The 13,978-nt window shown below is 39.3% G+C and overlaps 2 protein-coding genes across 3 annotated transcripts; both read right to left on the reverse strand.

Annotated features, from left to right (window-relative positions):
• Positions 1 to 724: 724 nt before the first annotated feature.
• On the reverse strand, positions 725 to 5,021 carry LOC106675267 (uncharacterized). 2 transcript variants are annotated; one of them, XR_013099774.1, is made up of 8 exons: positions 3,976 to 5,021; positions 3,754 to 3,894; positions 3,076 to 3,155; positions 2,927 to 2,950; positions 2,434 to 2,689; positions 1,310 to 1,426; positions 1,114 to 1,235; positions 725 to 1,022 (listed from the first exon to the last, which is right to left on the reverse strand). XR_013099774.1 is itself a non-coding variant. In XM_076887223.1 (4 exons), the coding sequence occupies exons 1-4, from the start codon at positions 2,636 to 2,638 to the stop codon at positions 948 to 950; spliced, it is 519 nt and encodes a 172-aa protein (XP_076743338.1). In that variant the 5' UTR covers positions 2,639 to 2,686; the 3' UTR covers positions 725 to 947. The 2 variants fall into 2 exon arrangements, 1 of the variants encoding a protein (XP_076743338.1); XM_076887223.1 differs by lacking the exons at positions 2,927 to 2,950; positions 3,076 to 3,155; positions 3,754 to 3,894; positions 3,976 to 5,021 and having other exon boundaries at positions 2,434 to 2,686.
• A 227-nt stretch (positions 5,022 to 5,248) lies between these two features.
• LOC143419992 (uncharacterized) lies at positions 5,249 to 9,571 on the reverse strand. The gene is made up of 10 exons (XM_076887855.1): positions 9,557 to 9,571; positions 9,389 to 9,464; positions 9,155 to 9,256; positions 9,019 to 9,053; positions 8,154 to 8,306; positions 7,853 to 7,981; positions 7,604 to 7,642; positions 7,331 to 7,456; positions 6,695 to 6,821; positions 5,249 to 5,677 (listed from the first exon to the last, which is right to left on the reverse strand). Exons 1-10 carry the CDS (start codon positions 9,569 to 9,571, stop codon positions 5,661 to 5,663), a joined length of 819 nt encoding a protein of 272 aa, XP_076743970.1. The 3' UTR covers positions 5,249 to 5,660.
• Between the last annotated feature and the right edge of the window lie 4,407 nt (positions 9,572 to 13,978).

The following is a 13,978-nucleotide window of genomic DNA, read 5'->3' on the forward strand; positions in this document are numbered from 1 at the left end:
AACAAGACATACTTTTCTTTTCTCTTTAATTCAAACCACTTTACAGAAAGTACAATTGTTTACAATGAACAAAGGAGTAGGTAGGTTTCCAATGCTTAATTAGTGTGTAAGAATATTGCAGAATCTGCTGTGCTGTGTACTTTGTAAAAACCATGAGAAGGGCTGGCTGGCTGGCTGGCTGGAGAAGAAATGATAAATGTCCTTTTTTTTAACCATTCTCTCGGCCGGCCGTTTGGCGTATGATGTGTGGCAGAGCACTCTGGTACAGAGCGCCGCCAGTTCGAACCCCCACGATCTCGCTGCCACGGCCCTAGCTTCGGGCGCGGGGATGCGCATTCGCGTTTCCCCTTTTGCCTTTTCCTGCTCCAGCCAAGTCCTCCGCCTGCTCGACATCTCTCCTATTACCTTTTATTACGCTTGCACTCATGCCTTTGCCTTTCACCACTTCAAAACTGCGCCTACTTCAATATTACCTTCATATGCTCTCTTTGCTTTTCGCCTTCCTCACTACACTAAGTACCATTTTTTAACGCTGTGTACTCACTCTTGCTAAGTACATGTGAACAGATCTTGAAGAAAAAAAACAAAACAAAACATACTTTTCTTTTCTCTTTAATTCAAACCACTTTACAGAAAGTACAATTGTTTACAATGAACAAAGGAGTAGGTAGGTTTCCAATGCTTAATTAGTGTGTAAGAATATTGCAGAATCTGCTGTGCTGTGTACTTTGGAAAAACCATGAGAAGGGCTGGCTGGCTGGCTGGAGAAGAAATGATAAATGTCCTTTTTTTTTTAAACGTTCTCTCGGCCGGCCGTTTGGAAGAAACAAATCACAAAACCCCAAACATGTACACAGTCATCCAGGACACACATACACACACATATACATATATATATACATACACTCTGCACAGTTATGTGTTAAAAATACAGTAGATCAGGTCCATCAGTCAGAACCGGAGCCTGGAGACGTCTGAGACAAAGTTTTTGTAGCTCTTTGTCGACGTTCCTCATAATATTTCTAAAAAAACAGAAAAGCGAGAAAACAAACATCGTTAGGCCAACAGTGTGATTTTGTGTGCTGAATCGTGTATATGTATGTGCGTGCGTACCTGCAGGTTGTCGTAGTGTTTCTGGCTGCAGCAGTGGAGTTCCTTGGCGGTCTTCTCATTCAGGCAGAAAACAGAGCAGATGTTACAGAAAAATCCTGATTTAGGGACCACAAACTCCTGACCTGCAGAGAAGCAGAAACAGGAAGATTAGACAAGTATTAACAACACATTTGAATTTAGAGTGTGTGTGTCTGACCGATGGGGCTGTTAGGGTTGAACTGAGGCAGTCTGAAATCTGCTACAACACACGGAGACTGAGAGCGAGATGGCTTTGCCTCAGGTCCGACAAGCTCCCTCCTGCGTTTACCCACAACTGAAAATGAAAAGAGCGACACGTTAATCATCAACAAATCTGCTACAGGAGCCACTGGGTTTATAAAATATTTAAACATTCAATTATAACTCAATAATAATTGAACAAATGATTTCGATTTACTTGAAAAGCTGAAACCTTCATCGGCCACTTTATTAGGTACACCTGTTTGACTGCTCATTAATGTGACTCTCTAATCAGCCAATCACATGGCAGCAACTTAGTGATTTAGGTATGTAGACATGGTCAGATGACCTGCTGAAATTCAAACTGAGCATCAGAATGAAGAAGAAAAATAATTTAAGTCACTTAAACGTGGCATGTTTGCTGATCTTAGCATTTCAAAAACTGCTGATGTGCTGGGATTTTCCCACAGAAGCATCTCTAGGGTTTACATAAAATCGTCTGAAACAGAAAATATCCAGGGAGTGGCAGTTCCCTGGAGGAAATGCATTTTTGAGTTTAGAGGAGAATGAAATAACTGCTTCACGCTGACCGGAAGGCCAGAGCAAGCCAAACAACCACTTATTACAATGCACAAGAGTATCTCTGAACGCACAGCACATCCAACACTGAAGCAGATGAGCTACAGCAGCAGAAGACCACACTGGGTTCGACTTCTCTAAGCTAAGAACGCAAAACTGAGGGTACAATTCACACAGGCTCAGCAACGCTGTAAAATAAAAACGCTGCCTGGTCTGTTGAATCTCAGTTTCTGCTGTGACATTAGGATAGTAGGGTCAGAAATCTTGGATCCATCCTGCCTTGTATCAAAATCTCAGGCTGGTGATGGTGTGGGATATAGTCATCGCACCAACGGAGCTTTTTTTAACCACCACATATGTAAAATATATTACTACCACCAGGCTGAATGTCTGTAGCACAGTGAGGAGCACAAATATGAGATCAGAGCCATAAAATATCACAACTTTTCTTTTTATATTCACTTTACTGTGTTTTGGCTGTCAGAGCGGTGTATTTTGCTGATTTAAAGCAGCTCTTTGTACCTTTAATGTCGGCCATGCTCCATCCATCATTCTCCTCTCCCTCCTGTGTCTCGTCATCAGGACACTTGGGCTCTGGCTGCTGTCCAGCAGGGGCGGCTGCAGCATCGGGCTGGGTCACTGCCTCCTCCTCGGTCCTCTGGCTCTCCGCCTGGCAGTCACCTTTGGTCACTGCATCAGTCGATTCTGCGGTCTTCTTGGTTTTCATTTTGAGGTTAACTTTGTTGTCACCAGAGTCTTGCAGACGCTGTTTCAGGCTCTTCAAACGGAATTTAAAAGCAAAGATGCCAGTAGGTTACCACGAAAAGAGGTTTGTTGTCACAAAATGTTCATGTGAAATAAGAAATTCCATTTCAAATTCCTAATCTAGAGTTGCTTATATCTAAATCACATTCTTCTCTTTTTGCATCTTTGGGAACTGTTTACTATAGACGACCTTGAGGAGTGTATGGTATATTTGACTCTGCCACTAAACCTGAAAAAGAAAGATACTCACGACTCAATACGTCCAGCTTTACTCCTATGAAGAGGAGAGAAAAAAAGCACAAGGTCAGACAGACATGAAGACACTTTAAAGAAAATGAACAAACACAGTGTAAAATAAATTTCCTCTTTTTCTCACTTCTGATTGTGGGACACACTTACCAAGCAGATAAATAGTCCTTGGTGACTTTGCTCTCCATCACCTGTGTTAATCCACCAGGTTCGGCCATCTCAATGCATATCTGAGAAAACAGAAAGGATATTTGAGCAACACAGTGGTACTCAATGGGTGTGCTACAGGCACGATTTGTATTGTACAGGGCGATAAAGAATTTGTCCTGGCGAGTTTCTCTACTGCCCTGTACGATAGTACAAGGCAAAGAAAAAAAAATCTTGGGGTTTTAAACTTGCAAATGGGAAATAAGTGCAAACATATTTCTATACTTTTGCAAAGTTTTTGATTGAACAATAAAACCACTGGGCAAGAAACACTAAAAGAATAACTTAGCGCTGCCTCAAACTGCAGGGATCTCCCCTGCTCGATGGGCCAGGACAAAAGGCTGAACAGGTCATAAGATTACTACTTGGTTGAGAACTTGCTGCATTTCAGGCAGTCCTTCTTCACCAGTGTTTGCAAAGGCATGTCAAATTCAGATTGCCTGCCGCAGGGACTGTCTGTACATGGAATATTTAAACTTGCTCAACTCGTGTTAAAAAAACAAAGTCTCCTTCAGACTCATTTAAAATGTTTCTCAATATGAAAAGAACAGCAGACACCATGACAAGCCTTGCAGCCTTCTGTAAAACATAAAAAAGTTGCACGTGTTTATGAAATCGTACCCTGTTGGCAAGCGGCAAGAATCTGACAAAAGCAGCAATGGACGCCACCACTTCCATGATCATCATGACAAGGTCCACATTCACCTCGGAGACCTCCACACTCAGCAGCTGGTCCTCCAGAGACTCCGACTCCAGAACATGCTGAAAAACAACCAGCGTTAAGATCAGGGAGACCCGAGCCTGCTGCTTTTACAAGACAGATTTATGTGACTGCTGCCTTACAGTGGTGCTCCATTTCATCATGCTTCTATACATGCTCTCCTGTGAAAAGAGTAGAAGATGAAAGGGGATTACATCAATCACTGATCCTCTGTTTGTACAATAAATACTGAATAACTCTCCTCCTGCTTAGAGTGTTTTTAATGTTCTATTGACCACATTTAATAAGATAAATATTGGACTCCACTGTAAGTGAGAAGTGACTCGATCCTGGTTTGCATCTTTGTGGCAAAGGATTCATACTTCAGGACAGTAACGACACAACATATAACCAAGGTTTTGCAGGAACTATTTGATGCTATTTGAGTCTCAGTGTCAGGTCTGACGGTGCCCCGACCGGCGACCTGTGTGTATGTGTGTGTTTGTTCTCCTCTCTCTCGCTCTGTTTTTTCCTCTCCTGCTCCGCTGAGATTGTTACGCGGTCGCGTAGCAATGGGAGATCTCCGAGCCGGAAGTGCTGCCGCTCTGACCTGCTGTCCCACCTGCGACTGATTCCTCGCCAGCTGCTGCCAATCATCCACCGTCGTTGGCAGAGCTATTTAATGGTGTGGCTGAGTGACAGACAGCGCTGGAGTATTGCACCAAGCCTGGTAGTGACTCGAGCTCAGCAAGGGTAAAGCAAGTGTTTGATAGCGGAGGGAGGCTAATCGTGGCTGTTTTGCCTTTTCCCAGGAAGCGAACGAGACGGAAGGAGAGACGTCACTGATTCACGGGAGTTGTGTGGACACACGAGGAGAGACGGGGAGAGGAGCACTGAAGGGACTTGCACTATGGATAACTGTGGATTGGCTTCACTGTAAATAAAGACACTGTTCAACTTTAACGAGAGGTCCGCGTCTGGGTTCACTAACTCACCATCCTTAACACTCAGTGACTTTCCGCAACAGTTGTCAGACCTCAATTCCTCTTAACATGTAGCTGTGGAGAGAGTTCTCAGAAAGCTCCTGAATAGCTAGCCCACAAGGAAACTTGAGATGGGAAACGCTGAAGCTTGAAGGTTAGCAGCGACTGAAGTTTCAAAATAAGTAAGGGCATTACTTAATAGTCAGTAAAACACTCTATAACCTATGTCTGGGTCTTTAAAGTTTACACGGGGCTGACTTCACAAGGAGCTCTGTGGAAATTTAAAGTGGTGGCGGAATGACGTGGGTTGTCGCCTATGAACAGAAAAGTGGATAAAGTTCATGCAGCTTTTGTGCTGCTGTTGCAAAAAGGAACAAATACAGACAAAGTAACAATAAATAGTTGATTTGAAATTCATGCATATTTTTAGCTTTTCCATTTCTTATTCAGATATTTATCAATAAGTGACTTATATGTATGTATATATTGTATATATTGTGCTATTCCTTACTTCTTGTATCTGTCTTTGTTACTGTTTGTACTGTAACCAATATATTTCCCCCAGGGATCAATAAAGTATTCTCATTCTATTAATATTAGCCCAGAGAAGGATGATGCTGTGCTCACTCCTTAGAGGAGAAATCTGTTTTGATTGGGATCTGAATAGTTTGAGTGAAACAGGAGCATGCCCCTGATTTAACAGCCCCCGATTGCTCCATTTTCATACCTCACTTGTACCAGGAAGCATGTCTTGTAAAACAATGTGGATTCTGAGCGTCCACTCTCCAACAGTAACTGGATTTTTAAGGTAATCCCTGGCGAAATCGCAGCACGCATCCCAGCTGTTAAAAAACACAAAGGCCTGGAGGGGAAAAATGATGCAGAGGAAACATTCAATATTAATCATTAAATTGAATTCAATTTGCAAATGCAAATTTCTCTGTATCAGCCTGCTGGGTCTACTCCTCACCCTCCTCTGCAGTGATAAAACGATTATTTTGTAGTACAGAGTCTGAACAGTCTGATCAGGGACGTAACGCCACACCAGCTTGGTGACATCCTCCTGTCTGTAGTTTCCTTCTGGCAAACCGGTCAACATGATCGTGGAGAACGTAGAACCTTGAGATTGGTTCTTGAACCTTGTGTCTTGCAGAAAGCCCAAAGTTTATTTGAAGAGAAACTTTGCGGTACTTTTTAAAAAAATATATATTATTATTATTACTGACCACATAGAGAAGACAAAATGAAACCAAGTTTAGCAGAAAAAAAGAAATGTGGTTTTTGAGGTGAGTATTTGGAAAAATGGACACCTCTTGGTATTTACTCAAGGATTCCTGATTTTTAATGTTTACAATGATCCAGTAATATCAATGTTTTGACTTTTATTTGAACTTTAAGCACCTTTACAGATACCCAAGGTATCATAGACATCAGAAAAACAATGATTAGTGGGTTAGATCAAATGCCAGACTGAAAAAGTGCAGTTTAAGTAATGGCTCTGGTTCATGTGTCTGGGGCAGAGACAAGCAGAAGGAAATTGACCACTGATGGAGCAAAGATTTCTGGAGGGGCCAGAAAAGAGGTCAGAGAGATAATAAGGCAAATGAGCATCAAAGGATTTGTGGGAACCAGAATCACAGTGTTAGTGGATAAAAGTTGAGGGAATGTGTCACAATGATTTATTGTGAACAACAATAAATCAGCAGTTTTGTCTGCACTTTATCCACAGCCCAGGGGAGAACTGAAAAATCTATTCACGAGTGTTTCACAAACAGAAAGCGAAAGAAAGGTCTTACCAGATGACCTTCCATTAACTTAACCCATCTTTTTTATTCATTTAAATCATCTTTGTTTAAAATCCCATTTAAAAAACACTTACGCAGTGAGGTACATCCACACTGTGGTATTTTCAGCCTTGACAATTTGTGGCCGGTGGCCCGTTTCAGAAGGCTGTACCAAACGCCAAGGCGATCAGCATCACGAAGAGACTGAAATTCGATAAACACCTGAAACACAAGAAAGAAAATGTATTCTGAACATTTTACCTTCACATTGTAAATGTTAGAAAATAAGTGCTAAGCACACGTGGAAAGAGTGAACTAAGTACAGCTTTACTGTGGAGCTCACTGGATTCAAAAGTCAGAAATCCTGGCTCAATGATGCACTGGAGCCATGCTCAACATGACCCCTGCACTAATGCTGTAATGTGATAAATACTAGTGCGCATGAGCATATGAAGAATTGCTCAGCGAGCAGCTTATCGGCAGTCTCTCTTTACTATCGCTATAGTTTTGCAGTTGTGCTTTCCTCAAGATAAGTAGCATCCAAATCTAGACACATTATCTCTTTGTAAGGATGGATTTATGAAGGTTGGTGCATGTCCTTTAGTTTGGTGTGGTTAATCTGTCAATTTTTCTGTATGGTTAAGATTACACTTACACAAGCACATATCTCATACAGCCTTTCACAGACTTCTAACACATGCACTTGTTGGCATTTATGAGTGTGTTTATACCTTGTTGAGAAGAGGCAGGTAGTTTCTTACACAATCCATTTTTTTCAAAGCTTCTCTGAGATCCCGGGACTCGCCTGGCGAGATGTTCCTGATGTAGATTAATCGTGCTCCATTGTCAGTCACTTGCTGCTTCGAGAAAACCGGGTATGTCCCCATTTTTCAAGGTGTTTCGACTTGGATGTGAGTGCTTCCAGTTATGACTTTATACTCTGACCAATAAATCTAAAGGTATTCTAGTGCAGTCTTTGTTTCTGAGATATGTGCATTACTTACATAGCATAGCCGTTTCATCAGAGACTTATAAAACTCAAGCTGAAAGGAAAAAAACAGTTCAAAATCATTACATCACTTCGGATTCGGTTCGATTTATTTCAGCTTAAAGGTATTTTTTTTCTACAAAAAGAAATATTTTTTTACATTTATAATCACACTTTAAATAAACAAGCAGAAACAAATATTTTCAAATAATTTTAATAACATCTGTCACAACAGTAGATTGCATTATCTACACACAGTGCTTACCGGCGTCATTAAAATGTTGCCCTTCTCAACCTGCAGTCGAAGTTTAGACCCATTGAGAATAAAATCATGATTTTCTGATACTAGCACGATGTTTTTAGCTGCCACTGCTGTCGGCATGAGGGCAAAAGCCTGAAGGAAAAACAAACAACCAAACACTGATTTGTACTGCATAACCATGAAGACAGGCACTCACAAAATATGTATTAACTAACTAAATGTTAGCTAGGTCATCTTACAAAAGAGATTTAGAGCGCCATTAAAATGAAGGTCATAACCCAGCCCAATGCAAACTGGTGCTTACCATGCGTGCCTGTGGTATAACGTAGATCGTGTCGTCGTAATACTCAAATCGGTGTCGAGTGAGCAGACCGGCGATGTCCTCCTCTGCATAACAGCCATCGTGATACTCTGGCAGGTTGCTTATTAACAGCACCTTGTAATCAAGCGAAACAAGCTGTGCAAACGAAAAGAATTTCAGGATCAGTTTACAATTCCAGACAGAAATCTGAAAAATGCAAACATTAACTTATAAACCTCACTTTGAGCACTGTCTACAACTATGAACACAATCAGGTACCTATTACAAAATGTTTCTGATGCTAATTTTCCTTTACTTCTTTTTTTCTTTCTTTTTTTCACGTAGTGCAGCTCTACCTTGACTCACTGACAAAAAAGGCAGTAAGAGTCAGCTATGAAAGTACTTTTCATTTAAGGTGGATCCATAAACAGTGATAACTGATTCACAAAAGGCAATGTGTAAACAGCACTATTGCACATGTCAAACTTGGGAAGGAAAAACCTTTTTAAGCACTCAAAACCACCATGTCCTGGATGACTGAGCATATAATTTGAACATGTTAAACTAGCTTTTCAATAAAGGACTTTTAGTATGTGTTAGTACATGAGATAATTGTTTTATTACAATACTAAATTGGTAACCAAGAATAGTGCAATTCTATTGGTGTCTATACTGACTACAAAATCTCTGGTATTGTGACACCCCTAGTGAATTTTTAACATTTTTCTACATTTACACCTACTTGAGCGTCACCTGACAATGAGATATAACCCAACTACAAACTTGTAAAACAAATTGAACTATTTCAGATCAAAACTTAACCACTTTGATAAAGCATGTTTTTCTTACAGTGTTTTTTTAATGTTACCTTTGAATTGGGAAGTTTGACTGTCTTGAGACAACCTGTGAAGTGCAGAGCAAAAGAAAAACAAAAAAATAATTATAAAATAGAAAATATCTTCACATTGAGAAATCTTTCATACAGATCTTTGGGGATTTCTTACGGATTCTTTCTGGACGCAGTTGCTCTTGTATCCGCTCCCAAAATGTTGGGTGGGTAACAGCGACCGGCTGATCCTTTGAGATCTTCTCTGCAGTCACAGAGTCTTGGAATAGAGGAAATGTAGTTAAGTTCAATAGTGGTAGTTTAGATAGGATGCAAATTACCCAGCTGATCTAAATACAAATCTGCGTGGTTGAGGCCGTTTCTGCTTTGGAAGCCAAGACTTTTGGCTCACCGTCAACTGCAGCACCTTTAATTGGTTCAACAGCCTCCGTAGCCTTGGCTGTATTTTTAGGTGCCACTGCAGCTTCCTTACAAACACACACACACACACAACGAACATACATTAGTTTGTATTACTACCAAAACTGTTAAGTTACTACATTCACACTAAAAATCATACATGAGCACTTGTCATGAGCTTACAAGTATTTACAGACAAGTTGGAGTCTTCCATGCAAACTACAAGCAACTGTGGCAACTTGCAAGCAACCAGTGCGATTCCAAGGATGTTTTCAGTACAATGTGTATATATAGATTTAAAAAATGCATAATGCAACACAGCAAAATAAAAACAAAGTACAGTTTGTATGCTTTCATAGCATTAGACTTGAGCGGAAGCTTTCTGACATGGGGATGACTATATAAAAGCTCAGTATAATCCAAAGTAACTATGAATTTGAGGGGTGCGAGACTGTAGAAGAAATGTAAGGATAACCAACTGACTTTAAACCGCATAATGAATGCAGGACTACAACCGTGAACGGACAGTATATTTATAGAGAATTGTAGCTACGGTGCATAAATATCTATCTTAGATTGCAGAAGCAAACCAGGAGACAAACAGGAGAGGAACTTTCTCTAGATTCACAAGTAGGTCAATGAACTCATCCATCTATAACAGTGACAGGGGCGGACCTAGAAGGGTGGCATGGGGTGGCAAGTGTCACCCTAAAATGATCCCTTGCCACCCCAAGTGCCACCCCAGTTTTGCATATGACAGTGTTGTTTATTAAAATAAGATAGCATTAACAGTTTGAGTGTAGTTACAGTCAACAGTGAATATAAATGCTAAAACTGAAAATATTGCATAGTGTTACCCCCCTCCACCATTAACAAATGGTTCAGCCCATAGCAGGACCGGCTTTTTTCTTGTTTTCAGTAGCAAGCGATGCTTATGATTGTGCCAGAGCACATTCTGAACAACACCATGGGAATTTGGCTTTTTACACAGGTGGGTGGATGTTACACTCTGGAAATGGAAGGAAGGTGAGTGTTATTAACCCTCTGTGGTCTACGGACACGCTGCACCTCCAAATCACATGACTGCAGCCATGCTGAGTTTCTATTTCAGCCACATTGAAAATTCGGACTTCAAAGTTTTTAAATTTCAATTACAGGCCAGTAAATCCAGAGTTATGATAATATATATAAGCCACGCTTTGTTCTAAATACTGTCGTCACGTTTTTGTGTGTGTTTTAAGCATTCTGTAAGGACAGCACGAAAACAGTAAAGAAAGAAAAAAAGCCACCACTTTCCTAAATGTACCATGTCGACCAATTAAAAAAAAACAGTCAACGCGTGGGATTTGATTGTTTAGGAAGAGGGAAAAGTTTTAGGAGTGACGGTAACGGCAGCGAGACAGAGCAAGCAAGTGAGAGAGAGAGAGCGAGAGAGTTTTTAGATGTGGGAGATTTGTGACGTTTAGTGTGGAGTGTTTACTTAGTGTGTTGTGTTGTGTAGTTGTTCTGTTGTGTAGTCGTTTTGTTTTGTGTGTCAGGTAGGGCACTAATGAATGTCACAAAGGCACATTTGCAATGTAAACACTGTCACTAAGTAGAAAACCAGCGGAGTGATACACCTGCTGTTATCAGGCCTGCAGGTTTATCCCTGTGCTGTTCTGTCTTTTGGTGGACAAACTTTTTTTTACTGGCACACATCATTTGTGGGGCATCTTATTGCGACACCTAATTGTTCTCTCATTTTAGTTGTAGCAATATTTTTAAATTCTTATACAAAATGAAAAAGAAAACAAAAACGGCAGGTGTATTGGCTGCATTTTTAGATAAATAGTTGTTTATGTTTACAAAATGTACAATTTATATTTGCATTTCAAGTTATAAAAATATACTGTGTTTTTTTTTACAGTAAAAAAATACTACTAGGATTTTAAGTTCTTTGTGTGATTTCAGATCAGTAATACTAATGCAGTATGTCAGTGAAAAAAACAACTAAATTCAGTTGAGCTGAAAAGAATGACACCAAACAAGGCAAGGGGAAAAAATAAAATGAAACAATCTGAGGGTGAAATACAAACGTCAACTCAAAAGGAGTCAAAAATGGCCGATTGTATTTCAGACCTCAGTGGGTTCATCCAACAAATCATGAAAAATTAGGTTTAAATTTTTGTTCATGACAGTGCAGATTTCTGACATTTTGTGTCATTTAAGCTGTAACAATGTGATTGTTTTCTAACAGTGTGAAACATAAGTTAGACTTGTGTTGGTAAATGAACCGCCCCATGTTGTGTAGCTTTCTGGATTTTATACTTGTTGGGCTACATATTTATTTATTATACAGGCTATACAGAAACTCACATGTTTTATGTAACTAAAGTGTGTAATTATGTGGGCTACAGACAATAATTAAGTTCTAGACTATATTTATATGAAAAACGTGTATACTTACTGCATTTGAATTATTCTAATCATATGTAACCACTATGGAGTGCCAGGACTGCCATAATGAATTAATTAAATACACCATTAAATAATTAATTAAATGTGTCAATAATTCATTAAAATGTGAAATACATAAATAATTAATTTTATGTATTTCCCATTTTAATTAATGACACATTAAATTAATTAATTATTGACACATTTAATTAATTATTTATGTATTTCACATTTTAATTAATTATTGACACATTTAATTAATCAATTATTGACACATTTAATTAATTAATGACACATTTAATTAATTATTTATGTATTTCACATTTTAATTAATTAATTATGTATTTCACATTTTAATTAATTATTGACACATTTAATTAATTAATTATTGACACATTAAATTATTTATGTATTTCACATTTTAATTAATTATTGACACATTTAATTAATTAATTATTGACACATTTAATTATTTATGTATTTCACATTTTAATTAATTATTGACACATTTAATTAATCAATTATTGACACATTTAATTAATTAATGACACATTTAATTAATTATTTATGTATTTCACATTTTAATTAATTAATTATGTATTTCACATTTTAATTAATTATTGACACATTTAATTAATCAATTATTGACACATTTAATTAATTATTTAATGATATATTTATTTATTTCATTTTGGCAGTCCTGACGCCTGGCTCTCGTCATGAAATAATTTTATCTGTCAGCCTCACCCATCAAACTCAGGGGGCGGGGTTAACGCTGCCCATGCAGCCCATTCTCTAACATTTGATTGGTTGCCGTGCAAAGTAAGTCAAAACAGGTCGATCCTAGATAATCGATTGCTTGTGTAGACTTGGGGCAGCCAGGTATCCCAGAATGCAGATCAAATCACAGGCAGCAATGGTGGTGGTGTAGTTTTAAAATACCCCGTTTTTCTGTCACCAGCTACACTTTTAACAGTGTTTTAGCCGCGAATGTCGCGCCGTATGTCTGGTCAGGTTGTCAACATAGAACATGTTTGCAAAAGTGCTCAGATGTTTTCAGAGATTTCACTAGCTCTGCTAACAATTAGCATGCAGAGTGCACCCAGGGGGTTACGTTAACCGGTTTGTTTACATATTTCACTCTCCGTGTTCCACATGTTGCATTCGCAGATTCTCATTTTCACCGAACGATCGTCTCTTTCCGCCTGGTCTTGTGTCTCTGTGCTTCTGTAACATAAAGAACGAGCTGACATTTTTCTCACGAAACCAGCGATCAGCTCAGCAGACCCTCAGTTTACCTGCATGCATCCTCCTCCTCATCTGTCAGCTGTTTAACACCTGCTGCTAATTCAAGAAACACGCCTACGTTACCTGGTGATAGTCACAGTTTAACTGGGCAGCCAGTGCTCGATATAACGCAATGTCAGCGCATTTTTCTGCACAAGATAAGGAAATATAGTGTTTTCCCCGAGCGCAGAGCTGCTGGAGCTTGTTTCCTTACAGAGCCCTTTATAGGCAAACCAGCTTCATCAGCGGCTGATGTCCAATCACCAGCACACAGCTTTCAAACCTCAGCTGAGTTTTAGCTCTCAGTGGTTAAACGCTGGACTTCATTCACTCAGGTTCTGTCTGTCGGGTCACGTTTACTTCGCTGTTTTATTTACAACTGAGCAAATCGGTTTGGCTGAGGTTAAAGTTACGTTTCATAACTGCATAGTTTCACAGACGTTTAATGGTTCACTGGCACATGTGTTAGACTGAACTATTCGCTTTTCTTTATCTGGTGTGTTTTGGATTTAACAGTGAATTTTGAGATGAAACTGACTTTTAAAGTGTTTTTATACAAAGAGGAAAGAGAAGGCGCATTTCCACCGAGAGAAGCAGAGTTTGCAACAGCATGTTCATCATGAAGTCTGCAAGCTGGACAGAAATATTATATCATCTGTTTTTTAATAGTTATTCAACTGTATTCTAAGCACCAGCTGTCTGTTAGAATGTGATTTTTTCCTCTCTCTCTGTTGGCAGAGGTATAAAAATGCACAGGAAAATCTGACGTGCATGGCAAACTTCACCGACGATATTTAGGGAGGAATAAACACACATCAAACATAAATGAACCATTTGCCTGTCTCCATAATTGAGAGCA

Source organism: Maylandia zebra, linkage group LG8 (assembly GCF_041146795.1).
Source record: "Maylandia zebra isolate NMK-2024a linkage group LG8, Mzebra_GT3a, whole genome shotgun sequence".
NCBI classification, from domain to species: Eukaryota; Metazoa; Chordata; class Actinopteri; order Cichliformes; family Cichlidae; genus Maylandia; species Maylandia zebra.

Excerpts from the sequence above, each read along its gene's own strand:
- LOC106675267 (XM_076887223.1), bottom strand. The coding sequence starts at position 2,638 with ATGAAAACCAAGAAGACCGCAGAATCGACTGATGCAGTGACCAAAGGT. Across the intron at positions 1,427-2,433 it reads GAGCATGGCCGACATTAAAG|TTGTGGGTAAACGCAGGAGG; the intron begins GTACAAAGAGCT and ends TTTCATTTTCAG. Across the intron at positions 1,023-1,113 it reads AACACTACGACAACCTGCAG|AAATATTATGAGGAACGTCG; the intron begins GTACGCACGCAC and ends CTGTTTTTTTAG.
- LOC143419992 (XM_076887855.1), bottom strand. Across the intron at positions 9,257-9,388 it reads TAAAGGTGCTGCAGTTGACG|ACTCTGTGACTGCAGAGAAG; the intron begins GTGAGCCAAAAG and ends CTCTATTCCAAG. Across the intron at positions 7,643-7,852 it reads GCAACATTTTAATGACGCCG|CTTGAGTTTTATAAGTCTCT; the intron begins GTAAGCACTGTG and ends TTTTCCTTTCAG.